At 36.8% G+C, this 17,301-nt stretch overlaps 1 protein-coding gene across 7 annotated transcripts in view; it reads right to left on the bottom strand.

The window, feature by feature from the left end:
- UBN2 (ubinuclein 2) overlaps positions 1-17,301 on the bottom strand; it is a 76,782-nt gene that overhangs the window by 10,310 nt on the left and 49,171 nt on the right. For 6 of the 7 annotated variants that reach the window (XR_014266815.1, XM_082472859.1, XM_082472863.1 and 3 more), the window contains 5 exons: positions 17,245-17,295; positions 15,207-15,249; positions 9,768-11,318; positions 3,485-3,716; positions 2,962-3,051 (listed from right to left, as the gene is read on the bottom strand). Coding sequence is in view for 6 of the 7 variants with exons in the window: in XM_082472859.1 (XP_082328985.1) it covers positions 2,962-3,051; positions 3,485-3,716; positions 9,768-11,318; positions 15,207-15,249; positions 17,245-17,295 (1,967 nt within the window). In the remaining variant the exon portion in view is untranslated. Of the gene's footprint in view, positions 1-4; positions 3,052-3,484; positions 3,717-9,767; positions 11,319-15,206; positions 15,250-17,244; positions 17,296-17,301 lie in introns of those variants that run through there. The other variant, XM_082472858.1, reaches the window with a different exon arrangement.

Genomic DNA, 17,301 nt, shown 5'->3' with positions numbered 1-17,301 from the left:
AGAAAAGAGATGTTTAATTGGTATGGGTCGGCACGTAATAAAAAATAAAAACAAAGCAAAAAGAACAATTAACTTTTAATTTTCACGTGGATGATGAGATTGCTAAAAAGATAACCTTTCGTACCTTACATGTTATAGCATCATAGAGGTTGAGAACATAAAGGAGATAAAAACTCAACAAGAATGATCCTCTTACCTCAAATGACTATGGTTTAATTGGTTTTCAGTGTCCTAAAAATACTATTTCAACAAGTATTTATTATCTACTTCACTGTAAATTGTGTCAAATGCTGTGAGGATTATAAAGAAACATAAAAGACATAATCCCCCTCCTTCAAGGGACCTACCACATTTTTTGATTCCTTTAGAAGACAAGGTCAATTTCATTTTCTTGCAAGCGAGATTAAATTTCCTGCCATGACACAGCATTTAATAACTCTCAATTATTTATGTAAATGATTGGACCACACTGGTAGTGAAAACTCCAGCTGAGTCTTTGTTTTAGTCCTAACCTGGCAAAAGTTGTAAAAGGTAGGAAAGCTTGCTACTGGGAACAATGGTTTCTAGTTTTACATATGGCTATGTAACTTTTACTGGGAAAATGTTGATCACTCTACTTAAACTGGACACGAGTAGGGCCCAGTGACCTCGAGAGACAATAGAATATAGAGAAAATCTCTAATAGATCATTCATTGCCTTAGCAAGGAAAATTAAGCCCCCACCAGGCCTGAGAGAAAAAGAGGGAGGCACAAAGGGCAGAAATACACAGGTGTAAAGGAACAAATTATTGCATTCAGTAACAATCTTAAGGCTGGAGGAGACCACAAAAGTCACAATGCTAAGTCCACTCGTGTGAAACCTAAATTACTCGGGTGAAACATAAGCAAAACAAAAAAACTGCCTCCACTGAAGAAAAGATGTATCAATGAAACAAGACAGTTATTTCAAAAGCTGTATAAACAGAATATTATTAAAATGAACTTGGTGACAACATCTAAGGAATTGACTTTTCTATTTTATAATGAGGTATTATACCCTTGCATTTGTAGACAGAAATGATTTGACTTGAGGCATAATTAAATTCATAAAATGGCAGAGTGGGATTTTGCTCAAAGAAGCTTTGGTTAATTACCAAAATAAAATACTCATATTAACTGGACTGTGCAATTCTTTAGACCAGGGTTTGGCAACTATGGCCCGTGGGCCAAATATGGTCTGCCACCTCTTTTTATGAATAAAGTTTTATTGGAACCCAGCCACACTCATGCTACATATCGTCTATGACTGTTTTCCTACTGCAATGGCAGAGTGGAGTAGTTGTGATAGACTATGTGGGCTGCAAAGCCTAAATTATTTACTATTTGCAGCTTTATAGAAAAAGTTTACTGACCCCAGTCTTTAGACTAGATAAGGTCAGAAAATTAACATTAACTGAGCTCTTACTATGTACCAGGTACCATGCTAGAAGCTTTAAATATATATTTTTGTTAAATTCTCATAAGAAGCCTATTAAAAACATCTTGTTGTCCCCAGTTTACAAGCAAGGGAAGTGCAGGTCAAACAAGTTAGACTTGCTCAAAGCGGCAGTCCTAGAATTCAAAAATCCCAGCCTGATTCTCAAATTTAGTGTCTCATACTTTAAAACGTTTTTACAATGAAAAATTATAAACTTTTTAATTTCAATTACTTGGAAAATGCCGACAGTCTTATTTCCTTTCTCCCTCTGGAACAGTGGTGCTGGCCAGAAAACAAGATAATGTACCTACACCTGGAATATTGGGGTCATGTTGAACCACAAGAATCCCGGGTGTCTAATTCCTTGCAGGTTTCTACTGGTCTGCCCTCAAACATACAGCTCTAAGCCGGACTCATCCTACCAAGCAGTGGTCAATACCCAGGGTGGAACTACCTTAAAGGGTCACAGGGCAATTTTCCATAAGCATTTAAACCTAATCAAGAAGCCCAGGAAGATCAGGACTGTTGACACTTGTGCCTACTTTGTGGTCCCCCATTTGCACGACTGTGGTTTTGTATTCATTCTCTCAAGGGGAGAGTCTGGGGCAGCTTACCACTTAGGTGTTTTAGGGGATTAATTACAACCTATTGCCTCAAAGCTCCCATTTCCACATTGTGGTCAACTGTAAACTTGTTCAACAATAATTTTAAATGCAGTGGCCAAAAAGAATAGTGAGGCCCCAGTCAACTTCCAAAGTTAAGAGAGCAGCCAAGCGGCCCAAAGATCCTGAAAATGGCCTTCAGAACGGTATCAGCGTTCTATGGGGGTCAACTGCTGGTGAGAGCAAGAATCTGGAGGCCAGTGTTGTGTCCAGTGTCCACTATCCAATTTCAGATTTCAGAGCGACCTAGTTGGGCTGCAAATATATAACGTGTACAGTTTAAAATCACGTTAATTTAATCACGGCTAAGAGGCAGAGAAGTTTAATAGTTAAGAATACAGGCCATGGAGTCAGACTTCCTGGGTTTGTATCTCAGATTAAACACTTACTACCCTATCATCTTGGGCAAGTTGCTGACCTCTGATTCAGTTTCCTGATCTGTAAAATGGGGATTGTTATCTCATTCACAGGTTTGTTGTAAGGATTAAATTAGCTAATACATGTAAGTAGTCACAAGACTGTCACTTAGTAAGCTTTCAATAAAGGTCAACTATGATTAATTACCGGACATGACTTTTGTACACTGTCGTATGAATCCTATTCTTTGTCATTATTTCCATATGACAAACACCTTCAAAAAGGCTCTCTACACATGTAATAAAAGATCTCCTTTACCTATTTCCTTTCTGTAAGGTGTTTGTTGCCAATAAGGATTCAGTCACATGAAAATTAGTTTTTCCAATCTTTGTCATTCCCTCACGTGGTTTTCAGAAAAGACTTAAAATATATATTTGTAAATTTGTATAAACAATAAAGAGAGGAAGAAACAGGTGGCTTTCTTACCGTTAAATGTTTGCTGTAAATGTGTAGGCAGAGGTGAGTGGGAAAGTGTTGCTGCATGCTGAGCTCCTGGCTGTAAACCCTTTAGCAAATCTGAGAGGAAAACAGACTTGTCAGTAATCTTCTTAAAACTAAGATTTGAGCCCTCTTAGATAAAAAATGAAAATAGTTTATCTAATGCAAGCACAGACCTTGACTTCTTAAAACTAGAGCACATACATTAAAAAATATTTACATGTATAAATATAAATGTGTATGCAAATAACCCAGCAAATCGGACTCCCTCTTATAAATTTCATTAAGATAGAAATGTGGAATAGATAGTTCACTTAGAAACTATAAAAAAATTTCAGAGTCCAGCAATTTGACTTATTTTATATATATAGATGAAATAAACTGCATTTCTTTTTAAAACATTCTATAATTTTCACTAACTCCAACTGGACTACTCTCAATTAGTATAAATTTGTGAAGTTTCCTGTTCTATCAAACTAGGTAGCCAAGTAAATAAAAGAGCCCCACTTACTCTGAGTTAGGCTATGGTGGAAAGCGGCTGAGGTAGATCCCGAGGTGGTTGTCACTCCAGCTGTGTCCGTTCCAAAGCCAAGTAGCTCCAAGGGAAACTGGAAGGGCATGGTCACTGGAACAAGGCCACCCAGCATCCCAAAAGGAGTCACATTTTGATTTGTTACAGACAAAGGTGATGTCATGAGAGTCAGAGGTGAGGCATTAGCCAATAATGATGCTCCTGCTGTGGACTGCAGAAACCAGGGGTCAAAATACATAAGAAGTCAAGTCTTTAACCTGAATTGATTTATTTTACTTAATATCCTCATGGACACGAGACTATGTCTTACATCTGTTCTAACAGAAACTTTGGGAGACAGAAATGAAGACTGAAGCATAAATTACATTTCAAAGAGTGACCAATATTGGCTCTGGAAATACTTCTACTCAGCTCTTCATCGCCAGTTTAGATTTCTTAACTGTTACCGCAATGCCTATATTAGCACCCATTCGCTCTCTTAATCAGCTCATTTCTAACCTTAGATTTCCATTTTTGCTCTTAGCCCCTAGATCTGACACTGGTAATTAATTCCATATAATTTCAATTTGGTCTCTGAAAATGCTCTGTAATTTTACTGTTTGTCTTACAATCTTTTCCGACACAACCCCTGCAGCTGCTGTTCTAGACTGTTACCCTCTCAGATCCCCCAACTTGATACCCTGTACTTTCATCATAACAGCCATCCTGTGTCCTCCTCATCATTAGCCTTACCTGCCTCTTCCTCAGAAGCTGAACACCTGACCTATGCCATGAATCCCACCCACGCAGAACTTTCTGCGACAAATGTCAAGCACTGCACCTTTTCCGTATTCCCTCTGCCTTCGCAAATACAGTCCTCTTACATGGTTTTACAACCACGCTGTTATTCCTGGCTCTCCCCCAACCCCTAGCAAAAACCTGACTTATGTATCTTCCTTTTATTATCAAACTTGCTGAATGACAGCCTCCTTTTTCCACATTATCTAGCCTCTCCTTAACCCCTGAAAGAGGTTTCCAATTCCACTACTTTTCTGAACTTAGACTCCTAAGGCAAAAGGTAAATTAGAGAGTGTTTTGACACTCCCCGACCTGGGCTTTGATGCCATGTTTATGTTTAGAAATATGCTAGCACTGATGAGCTTTCATTGTCAAATTACTTAAATATACTCTATTAAGCTAATTTAATTCTTTGAACACTTTTCTATAAAGCAATTAAATAATTTTTTCCCATTTTGACTTTTTTTATGTGTACTTATCAAAAAAGATAACCAAAATTTCTCAGTATCAGACGTTATCTACTATAGTTTCTGCAATTTTGTAGCCTATTTTATCAACTCAAAATTTCTGCGGTAAAAAACTTTACATTTCTAAATTTGGTCAAGAAAACTGAATTCTCTGAATATCTGTTAATCAATAATAAGCATTAGCTATGGTCAGTTTTACTTTGTATGTTGATTATTTCTACCAGTAAATATTATTAATTAAGGGCTAGTCATTTTATTTCTTAGTTAATGTATGAGAACAAGGTAGGTGATTTTCCCATGCAAAAATGCCACATTACATCATATATTTATACACTTAATGGTCCACACCACTGCTGAACAAAAAAAATGAAGAACATCCTCCAAAAGCTTTCTATTCTGGTTTTTCCACTAGTTCTCCAATAGCCTTCCCTTATCTCCTTTATTTATCTCTCAGATTTATACCTATAGTTCTGACCTCTCATCTCAGTTTCAATCCTGTTTGGCTAACGGTTTAGTGAAGAATTCCGCTTGGATATCTAACACTCGCCAACTTGGCATGTCCAGAACTGAACTCATCATCTGCTACAATCACTTCCTTCTCGTATATGTTAAACGCTAGGATCAGTAGTTTCATTCTTTCCCACCACTCTGGCTTGAAACCTTAGTTTTTAAGCATCATGAAATGAAGAACAAGATGAGCTCGCAGTCAACATGATATCTTTTTTTTTTTTTTTTTAATCGCAACTTCCTCTCACACTTAAGTACAAATCTTTATCACTTTACGCTTGGACTTGACTACTTTTCTTACTTGCCAGTCTTTCCCCTCTACTGTGCCCACCATGATATACAAAATGGGTGATTTAGGAAAGTATTACTAAGTTAGACACAACAATGCTTCTGAAGCAAAAAAAGGATCCAGCATCAATTTAAGAATTAACAAGGGTTCTTTCTTCTTTTTAATCGTAATTCTATTTTAGTCTCAGGATAATATGGGGAACACACTGCAAGGCCATGTGCCCCAAGTGGAGCCCCCCTAGTGAGGAACATGAAACACTGCTAATAAGGAGAACTCTTCTATGCTTTTCTGGAGGAGGCTAATGGAAGCATTAAAACTGACAGAAAATGCAAATTAGGGCAACTTCCACAATTAAGTAACATGTATTAGCAATAAAAAATGGCACCATGCCATAACTATCTAACATTCTGTACTTTCAAAAACCTTCCATAACCACTTTTGTTTATAAAGCTAAAGTGAAACGCCAGATTATGTAAATGTTATATGGGCATTTATAAGTTTTTCTCTCGTAGAAGGTGGAGACCTTTCAAAAGTGGGATATCCCACTGTTGATATCATTCGGAAGCACACAGGAGAAGCTGTCAACATGAAGCAGGTAAACAGTTCGGGATAATGCCTCATAATAAAAAATATTTTCCATGACCTCCACATTTCATTCCTAGGGGAAAATATGGACTGGCACCTTGCTCTTCCTGTGGTGGGCATTACATTCTTCTTTTAACGACGTTTTTTCATTTTGGTGAGTACATCTGCCCCCCGTTCTCTACAACACCCAGAGTGATCTTTTGAAATATAAATCAGACCATACCACTCCCCTCCAACAGCTTCCCGCTGAACAGAAGTAAAAGCCCAAGCCCTTACTGTAGCCCACAAGGTCCTCCATCACACAGTTCGGAGTTGACCTTTGATCTCCTCACCTCCCCATCCTTCCCTACTGTCTAGCCATGCAGGCCTGCACGTCGTCAGGCTCTTTCCTATCTCAGTGTCTTCACATCTACCATCCCCCTCTTGCCTGGGCTGTTCGCTCTTCTCTCCAAATGGCTGGCTCCTGCTCATTCAATTCTCAGCTCTAATGTTGCCTCGTCAAAGAGGCCTTCTCCATCTCCCTTATCCATGTTAGTAGCAATCACACTTTATCATATTACTGTTTTATTTTATTTTTATAGCGCTTAAAGTATTTTTAAATACTTGTGTTTTGCTTATCTTCCTACCTAGAATATACGCCCCATGAGAGGAGGAATCTTGATTCACCCCATTTCCCCAGCACCTAGAAGAGTGCCTGGCACACATTAAACACTTAGTAAACGTTTGCTTGGTGAATTATTTTGGGAATTATAGAGTGGCAAAGACAGGATTCACAGAAAATCAATAAGCTGAAGGGCAAGAAAGAACAGGAAAGCCTTGAGTGGAAAGTTAATAAAAAGCAGGTAGAGATAATAATGTGAACCCAGAAAGACTTTAACTTTTGTTAACCTCAGGACCTGTCATTTTCACATCTGCAAACAGCTAAAGATGTCTTTCAGAAAGGAGTGGAATAGTTTATAGGCATAGATAGGAAATCTGTTTTTAGTGTTCGCCAGCTAGAAGGATAGGATCTAGAGGCCACAAGGTAGCTGATAAGACTTCAGTGAGATGCTATGTTAAAAAAAAAGAACCTTAGTTGACCAAAAGTTAGAAATAACCTTATTCAATTACTGATCTTTTCCTCAGTCAAACCAATAAGAAAGACAAAAAGGATCCGACATGAAGGCAGGAACACTAAGGTCTCCAAATCATAAAGCCATTTCGGAGAGGAAGAAAACCAGGGAGGAAGTAGTTATATTTTAGAAACACAAATTTTGCCACGTAGTTTCCTTGCCAACAAACCAATTGGTAAACAACAAACCAAGTTGTTCTTCAGGGAAAAATGATCAAATATAGGAAGGTTTCCAGGAAAAAAAAAAAAAAAAAAAGAACTGATAGATTCTGGAGATGACAAAAGATAGAGGGAGATTTAACTTTAAATTCAAAGAAAACAAAGCAAGTGGAAAAAAAGCAATTTTTAACTACAGGAAAAAAGTCCAAAATTTATAATTGAAACCACAGTTAATGACACTTAGCTCAATAGAGACAATATTTTACATAGTCACAGATTTAACCAAAAGTTGTAATTTTAGTCTTTGAAGATAATGGGAAAGGTATAAGTGAGCTAAAAGCCTTATTTATCACAATGAGAAGCTGAAAGATAATACTAAAATAAATAGTCTTCCATTCATTCTTATTTTTTAAAAAACAATTTTTAAAAAACACAAGAGAAACAGCTAAGAGAGTTAAAAGTAGTTGACACTAGGAGGAGGATCTGGGGCACGGAACTGCCATTTCAGTTATACTCCTCTCACATACTCCTGTGATCAAATTAAAGACTGATCTCAAAAACAGTCAACATTTTAATAAAGATAATAAAACAGGAATGTGGACTAACTCCTAGACCTTAGTTAAAACTTACATTTTAACATACAATCCCTAATCGGTTTTTTTTTCTTATTTCTGATAAAAGCAAAATCATATAGATAAAACATCTATTTATCCCAGATTTCAGTTAATGAAGTATCAGTTAATTGAATTTTGTTCTATATTAGAATTCTAGAATTCATTCATTCCTAAGCCTACTTTAGTAAAGGCAGAGTGATGATTTGGGTTTTAAGTGTATATTGAATACCAACACTTAGCTTGTACCGAATAGCAGAGAACCTCTACAAACACCAAGGGGAAACGTATTTCATTAGATGTTCCTATTCCACATAAATAAGAGGCAGTATAAAGTTAGAGCACTTTCTTAGACGACAGAATTTCAGAAATCAATAAAAGTCATATTTTCAAAGAATAACTGAGAATCTAAGAAATAACATCATAAAATGTTATATTTTTTTAAAGCTTCTTATGAAACAGAATATTATGTAAAATCCACTTTCTTGAAGAGTCTAAAAAAGTTATCAGGAAAATATCAACACTGGTGGGATGATGGGTGGCTTTTATTTTCTTCTTTTCTGAATTTTACCTACTGCGAACATGGATTATGTTTCAGGGGACGGGAAAAAAAAGTTAAAGAAACCTAATCAGTAAAGTGAAGGACAAATTTGAGAAAGCCTCAGAATACAAAGAAGTGGCAGATAGATGAAAACAATAACAGAGAAGATGATATGAAAGGCAGAGAGGTGGAATATATGAGTGATAAAGAGTTCTCAAAAAACCTAGGCGAATGGATCAGAAAACATAATCAGACCCATAACAGAATAAAATATTCTTGAGCTGAAAAAATGGGCAGGTCTGAGATTGAAAGATGTTACCATTTTTCTAGGTACACAATTAATGAAAACTAGATAAACATAGCCATTATCTGGGAACACTTGATTTTCAAGAAACAAGAGAAAATGTGATTAGCATTTAAGCAGAGAAAACACATTACTTATAAGGGAACAAAAAGTCAGAATTGCCTCATACTTTTTTATAACCTTAATTAGTAAGTAAGGGTCAGTGGAGCAGTATTTACAAAACTTGGAGTGAGACAAGTTAGTGACCCAAGAAGTCTTTATCAACTCAAGTGTGGCAGCACAGAAATTATCAGGTATGCAAGAGCTAAAGTAAAACAGCTTTCACATTAGCCTTCTTGAAAAGATTCCTTGAGTTAGGTACTCCTGCTAAATGAGAGATAAATTTAAATTAAAATCTCACAAATGGGGAAAGTGTGGTATAAACGGATTACTGACACTAACTTGACAGAGAATTATATATGAATAACTGCAAAATTTGTGAAAAATAAAAATTTTATTCGAAAAGACAAATGGTTAGAGAAAAAAATAATATGAATGTATAAATTTTATTAAATAAAAAATTATGAAAGTTGGCAGGAGAAAGGGGACTAGGATGGGGAAAAGAAGAGACATGTGAAGGTATGTTAAAATCATAAGTGACTATTTTGTTCTGGACTTTGATAAGGTACAGTTTTAAATATGCATTTTAGTTGTGTTTTTTAAAAATTCTGAAAGTAAGCATGTAATAAAAAAAAATCCACATCCCAACAAAAATTTCATTCCCAGGTGTCTCCATCACTGTGATGTCAACATCCATAAGTTATAAGTCATCATAAACAACTGATGATATTATAATAAAGTCATTAAATTGACTCACAAGAGAAATTACACCATCTTACACTTTATCACGTGAATGTATCTAACATACATACCTGCACACTGGCTGTTACCACTGACGACCCTGAGGCAGAGGATGGTCTATGTGGAGTAGACAACGGTTTAGTAGCACCCTGTGTTCCACTTCCTGTTCCCCCAGATAGACTAGTCCTACTAGCTCCGCTTGAGTTAAGGTTGCTACCTCTGCTGGCCGGTACATTCATTGCAATTCCACTCAAGCTATTCTTGCCGACAGTTCCAGTGGATGATGAGTTTGTTAGCTTTGGAGGGGCCTGAAGATTTTTTGTAGATGGAAGGCCTGAAGTGCGATTAGAGGGCAATAAATTCAAGGTGGGAGACTGTCTGCTGATGTTTATTCCACTGGGCTGTTTATGGACTGGGTTGTTACCGCTAGAGTGGCTACTCTGGGCCACTAGTGCATTCGGACTGGAAGGACTTGGGGATACAGTAGGTTTGGGAGTTGGGTTGGATTTAGAAATAAGTTTAGTTGATACTGAAGGCTTAGCTGACTGAGAGGGCTTGGGTGAGGCAGAAGGCTTAGGTGAGGGCAAGGGTTTAGGAGACGTGGCAGGTTTCGGAGATGCGGCAAGTTTTGGGGATGCAGCCATTGAGAAGGGAGATTTGAAACCCTGCGTGGGGATTTGTGACACCATCGCCTTGGCTAAATAGTTACTGGAGGTAGTGGTGCTAGGTACTGTCCTAGAAACCAGGGAGTGGGACCCTTGAGAACCATTTCCAGGTTGGGGAGCAGATAAGGGAAGGCGGTACATAAGTGGCTTATCTGAAGACTTAATAAGTGGGGATGAACAGGAAAGTTGGGGATTATTACTTAATTTCACCACTGGATTGGTCTGTGATTTACTAATAGTTGCTTGTAATGGAGACACATAGTTCTGTTGGACAGCTGAATGCTGGTGCACCTTTGTTACTTGTGTTAACGAAGAAGCATCTTGGGCCTCTGATGTTCCCAGAGCGTGAGAGGAGGCAGCAACTTGGGCTTGGGAAGAAGAGGAGACATGGGTCTGTGAAGAGGAAGCAGTATGAATCTGGCTTGACCTCTGTAGTCCTTGTTGAAGTAGCCTGGCTGGCAAAGGTTCTAAGGAAACTTTAGGGTTCTGAATTGAAGAACCAGCAATAAGGCCTGAAGAGATGCCAGTATGAGCTAAATCCTGGGGTTTCTTTGGTACTGGCCCTGTGTGGCCAGCAATAAGACTTGATGAATGTGCGGTCTGAGTAGAATCTAGTTTTTTGGGAGTAGCCAGTGGCAGTTTACTCATGATACTTGCTAATTTTTCCTCTCTCAGTCCTGGACGAGGTTTTGCAGTTGGCATACTTATCCTTGAGCCAGCTGGAGGGCCCTTGTTCCCGTTGTTGATAACAGCTAAAGCTTCAGAAACAAGATCCAGTGCAGGTGGATGAAAAGAAAGTTCTTCATCTAGTGAGTCATCAAGGCAGATCGTCTCCTGGGCTGGTGTAGAGCTAGAACTGGTGGAGGCCACAGCAGACGTGCTCGAGCTCGTTGAAGGGCCACCAACTGAAGCCACCAAGGATGCAGGAGTTTTCTGGTCCTTTTTTGGACTACACTCCTAGCATAAACAGCATTATGTTGGAAAAACAAAAACGATTAGTCAAAATTTACAAAGTATTAGATTTTAAAGGACAAAGGAATTCTCATAACTAAAATTCTACTAGAAATCTTTAGAGACTGTAAAAACCAAAATAATTTTCCAGAGGGTAGAGCTCCTAACTGAACTGTCCTCAAAAGCCAAAGTATCTGATGTATTGCACACAGCTGCCACATCTTAGTAAGCCATTCTAAGAAGGCTTAAAACCAAGCCAAAGGAACATTCATATACTAGGTCTATTACTAATGAAACCTCCTCTCCCCTCACCCACCTCTATCAGATCTTCAGATACTATTCCGAATCCATTTGTTCAGAAACTATTCTCCTTTTATCCTCCTTATACCTAGGAGAACTTCTGCCTTTATCTTTTTTATTTGTATTTTTTTAACCTTTTGGCCGCACCGTGCAGCATGCAGGATCTTAGTTCCCCGACCAGGGATTGATCCCGAGCCCCCTGCAGTGGAAGTGCAGAGTCTTAACCGCTGGACCGCCAGGGAAGTCCCTCTGCCTTTATCTTAAGATTCTACCCAGGGACTTCCCTGGTGACGCAGTGGTTAGGAATCCGCCTGCCAATGCATGGGACATGCGTTTAAGCCCTGGTCTGGAAGGATCCCACATGCCAGGGAGCAACTAAGTCCGTGAGCCACAACTCCTGAGCCTGCGCTCTAGAGCCCACGAGCCACAACTACTGAGCCCGTGTGCCACAGCTACTGAAGCCCGCACGCCTAGAGCCCATGCTCCGCAACAAGAGAAGCCACCGCAGTGAGAAGCCCGCACACCGCAACAAAGAGTAGCCCCCGCTCGCCGCAACTAGAGAAAGCCCGCGCACAGCATAAAAGACCCAACGCAGCCAAAAATTAAAAAAATAAATAATAAAAATAAATTAATTATATATAAAAAAGATTCTACCCATCTCGTATAGTATGGTTTACAACGATACTGGCCCTCACTCTCTGCTTCCTTGCATTTCGGCCTCTTTGTATGCCTGTCCTACAGCTACCCATAGGCAGTACATAGAGAAACTGGTACATCAAACTGGCAGAAGATTCAATTCAAGCACACTTAAATTACCTTTTCTATTCATTATGGTAGAAGTCATTTGTAATTTATTCCACATATATTCACTATGAGCAAGGCACTATGCTAAGAAAGCAAGAGTATTAGGAATTAAAACTTGGAATACCTAAGAGAGAATATATTCTGTTTTATCAAAAAAAATTAACTTTCTTAAAATTCAAGGAAGAGATACGAGAATTAGGGCACAGTTTAAAATACTCAAAGAGCAAAAGAATTTAAAAAGTATCTTTCTCTTAAGAAAAATATAAAGTACATGATTCATTTTATATTTAAAATTAAGAAGAAATAAAACTACATAAAAATCTTTTCAAAGTTTCTTCAATTAGTTTCTTAAAAACAGACAAATCCAAATAAACCCAAACCCTTATATTATACATTAATTTACGCCATGACAGCACTTATTCTAACTACAGTGGAGAAAGCATGGAGAGAAAGGGTCTTTACCATCTACTTTCTAAGGTATTACAGTAAATAAGAATAATAAATTCTTATTTCTGTTAAGAATGCCACTATACTCTTTCTTAGCAATTTCTCTAAACTTCTATTCTAAAAAGCCATGATTGAAAACCTCAATACCTTTTAGAAGTCTGTAGCGTAACTACATTAAGGTCAAAATTGTCTGCTAAGATGAACAGGTAATGCAGATGAGACATGATTGCACTGACATGCCATCCAATTACATAATTAGTGAAAACTGCATTACTATAAAAAGTACAGAAACTGAGAGTGGGGGAGTGTGTCAAAATAATATTGGGAGTGTTACCAGTATAAGATTGCCATTTTAAGTAACTTTCTTTATTAATTTTTCTTTAATTAGTATTTTTTTCTTTACAAAAATAACATTAAATCCAGCCAAGAGAGTACTGTGTAGATTTATATTGGTAAATTGTTCAGGATATATATTTGAGCCGAAAAAGCAGGTTATTCCATTTATATAAAATGTTAATTCAGTCTGGATAAATGAGTGACTGGATGGACAGATGGATAGATGGATAGATGGATGGATGAATGGATGAATGGGTGGAAGGAAAGAAGGAGGGGAGGCAGGGACAGAGAGCCAGAAGAAGGGAGGGCAGATGTGTACCAGAAAGTTAGTAGCTCTTTCTTCTGTGTGAGCAGAAATTTCTGGATACTTTTACTTTCCTCCTTCTTACTTTTCTGTATTGTTTGCATTTTCTCCTGTAAGCATTTCCTTATATTACCTTTATAACTGAAATAGGTATTTAAGGGTCAGCAGGGCAGGAAAAAACCATATCCGCAATACAGTTTTTCCATTTGGGGACAAGGAAAGGGTAATTTAATCACAAAGAAAGGAACAAAACAGATAATTCCCCTGTACCATCCCAGCACACCCATTATTAGAATTCTGGTAAATTAATCATATGTTTAAATATATGTATCAAAATTTAACCAACGCTTTATGGTGGGTATTAGGAGTTTAAAAATAAAGTCAAATGTCAAAACAAAGCATGAATTCAATAGATTTAATGAAATACTGGCTCCATATTATTTGGATTAGAAGACAAAGCCAGGTTAACTAAGAAAAAGAAGACTATTTAATCTGTATTCAAAGAGCCTCTAATACAATAAATTAAGAAGACCATGGAGTAGCAAATATTGACCTTCTGGCCCTAACCTCACAAGCAAGGAACCTCTATTCAAAGAGATGAAGGCTATGGGAAAAGTCTAAAACCTACAAGTTGTGGGCTTTCATTACAATTTTAATTTCAAATGATTACAGTTTTCACTTCTAGAGGTTATACTTGGTTCAACTCTGCTTTGTCTACTTTGATCGGATATTTTTTGTCCCCCCTTCTACTTTTTTAAATATCAAAAAGCTTAAGTTACTTTATGTTCTAAATCTAATAAATCCATTCCTTGCCCTTCTTAGGGATCTAATTCTGTTGGCTGTTTCTGCTGATTCACTCATAGTAACTTACTTCTTCACGTATTCTGTATTTTCAGATTGTAAACTCATGTTTCACACAGTATATATGTGATAAGCCTTTGAGGCCTGGGATGAAGGTACATTATTAAAGAGTGAATGTGATTTGCCATTGCCCTGGGTTAATACTAATCTACCAACCTTAAGTTATTTTCTTAGCCTGAGGTTTTCCCAGATCTTGCAGGTTGTGTAAATTAAACTCCTAATCCAGAGAAAAATTTCAGGGAGGACTTTCTTCCCCTAATCCAGAACCCAGGCCAAGATACACAAATTTCTTAGTCTTTCCACTGGTGAATGGATTTCTTTTCTAGTTCTTTCTTTTACTAAAAATGTTACCCTTTGAGAGTCCCAGGTTTATGGAGAGTTTCATTCCAATTCCCAACCTATTTAAGTCTAAGAAAATCTTCTCTGCTGTGCTCTGAGAAGGTGATGGAAATCAGCAAATGCACCTAAGGGCAACTAAAGTTTCAGTGACAGATTAACACTCTGGCAGCTTCTTCTTTGTTTTGAGCCTTAGGAATTTCTCTTATATATTTATATTTGCAATCTCAGCGATGCTTCTGAGAGATATTTGTCATATTTTATCCAACATTTCTAAGTAGTAATAAGCCTTACAATTTAACTAATGTATATAAATTTCCCACTGCCACAAAGTCATCTCTTCTCCCAAATACAATGGTTCTAGGATTTTTACAATGTTTGAAAACACCCATCTTAAGAGTATGGTACCTAAAATATATGTGAAATGCCATATAACCTTTTCATCCTAAGAATGTATTTCAACAGTCACCAATTATCACTAATTAAAGATTTGGTTCAACACTTACCTTCACTTTGGGTTTAGGTGCAGGAATCACCTTTTTCTTTGCCCTAAGAGAAAAGATTAAAAAGGACGCCATTTCAGGAGCAGTTAAGTCATGCATTAGGAAATTGTAACACATAATCTTGTAATTATATGGGTCAGTAATTTCTCCCATTTGGGAAGTTCTCTGAAGGAACTATATATAAGCTATATAAGTGCTCAGTTTATATGTGAATATACAGCAACATGTTCCCCAGTTTCAATTCACTAGAATAAAGGCCAAACCATTAGTAAAATGTGAAATGTAGATGATAAAGTTTTTTTAAAAATTAAATGTAAATACTCAAAAAAAAAAAATTAAAATAATTCAAGACAGGCTAACAAAGCTGCCTAAGGAGGCTTATTTCAAAGAATTGGTAAGAATTTGTAATCATTTATAGAATAAGAGCTTCAAGGAACTTTAAGCTCAAATTAAACCATGCTAAGAGGTTGTAAATGAGATACTGTTTAAAAAACAAAACAAAAAATCCTCAAGTTTTTAAAGAAAATTATTTTTAACATAATAATTTAGATAAAAAATTTCAAAATGACAGAAAAAAGGCAATAAAAAATACCATGGATCCTTGGAACCTTTGGGAACCAGTGTGGAAAATGTTTGAAGATTAAAAAAGGGTTGAAAAGCTAAAATACCTCACATGTCTGAATATTTCGACTTCACTAAGTTAAAATGCCATCAATTAAATTAACAAGTATCTTGATTAAAATTTTACTGCCAATCTACAACTTCGTTAAGGCAACAGTAATATTCATGACTTTCAGGCCCATATTATCACACAGATTCCTACTTTCTGATATAAAATGAAACACAAAGTTAGCCATAATAATGAGGCTACTAAAAAAGAAAAAAATAAAAACTGAGGTAAAGGATCTATGTAAACACTTGCTTTAGAATTAAAGGAATGAATTATTTATTTATACTTGAATTGTAACGTGATTTTAGAACTATAGGGAAATCAAAGGCCTGAAATATTATTGACACAAATACATATAAAGGCATAAAAAATATACATACCCCCCACCCTGGGATATCTAAACCACCTGCAACAAAGTAAACCTATAACGTATGAAACCAAACTACTCCAAATTTATACCCAAAACAACAAAACTAGCAAGATCTGAAAACCATACCAACTCAATACATCTCTGATGGTATACTAACAAAGTGTCCTTCCTAAAAGCTGTAAAAAATTCCACCTACTATAACTGTATACAAGGAGAGGGGGAATTTTGTAACATTACCCAGATGTTAACCAGATCTCTCAGTGGAATACTGAACTACAGTGCTCAGTAAATTCTCAGTGACTTGCTAATTTTATATTTTATTAACCCTTAATACTACACTTCTAGGCAATAGAGAAGTAGCCTTAAGTTGTAAGTAAAAATAAAATCCTTGTCAAATTAACCAGTATTCACCCAAAAATGTAACCACAGAAAAAACTTGCCTTTTCACTAGAGACCCTTCTTTAGTAATTATCAATACATCACTAATGAAAGATTCAGTTTTAGACAGAGGGAAGGACATGAAGAGCATGTTAATTTTGTGGAATAAAACACTGCAAGGCAAGGCTAGGTAGGATATACACAGAACTGTCTTGGAAAGCATGAGGCTAACAGATTACCTTTGTAGATGGTCATTAAGAGGGAAAGAAAAAGTATACAAAACAACTGGAGGGCAGATGGTCCAGGAACAAAGGAAACCACCAGAGCCTTCCTGTTTACATGGCTTCTCACTACCAGATCTCAGGCCAATATGTTACAGTATGGATTCAAGTTTTTAGAGACTAGCCTGAGAAGTTCTTTAATAGATAAATGTGTCCTGAGGTCTACAGAGTCAACAGTTTAAATGATTTTTAAAAACAAAAAAGCAGTGGTAAGACAGAGATTGTATAAATGTATGTTTAAGTTCTATTTTACCTAGCATTTAACAAATGATATTTTTGTTTACTAAATATCATAATGTGAATAAATATAAATGAAGAAATCTGGAGTCTGCATTTACTCACGGAGCAGAAGTAAGATGATTATGTACACTCCGACTTTCCTTAAAAAGCATTCTGGAA

Source organism: Balaenoptera physalus, assembly GCF_965194825.1.
Source record: "Balaenoptera physalus genome assembly, chromosome: 8".
NCBI classification, from domain to species: Eukaryota; Metazoa; Chordata; class Mammalia; order Artiodactyla; family Balaenopteridae; genus Balaenoptera; species Balaenoptera physalus.
Note: the sequence above shows the minus strand (reverse complement) of the source record. Positions and strands in the feature narration are given on the sequence as shown.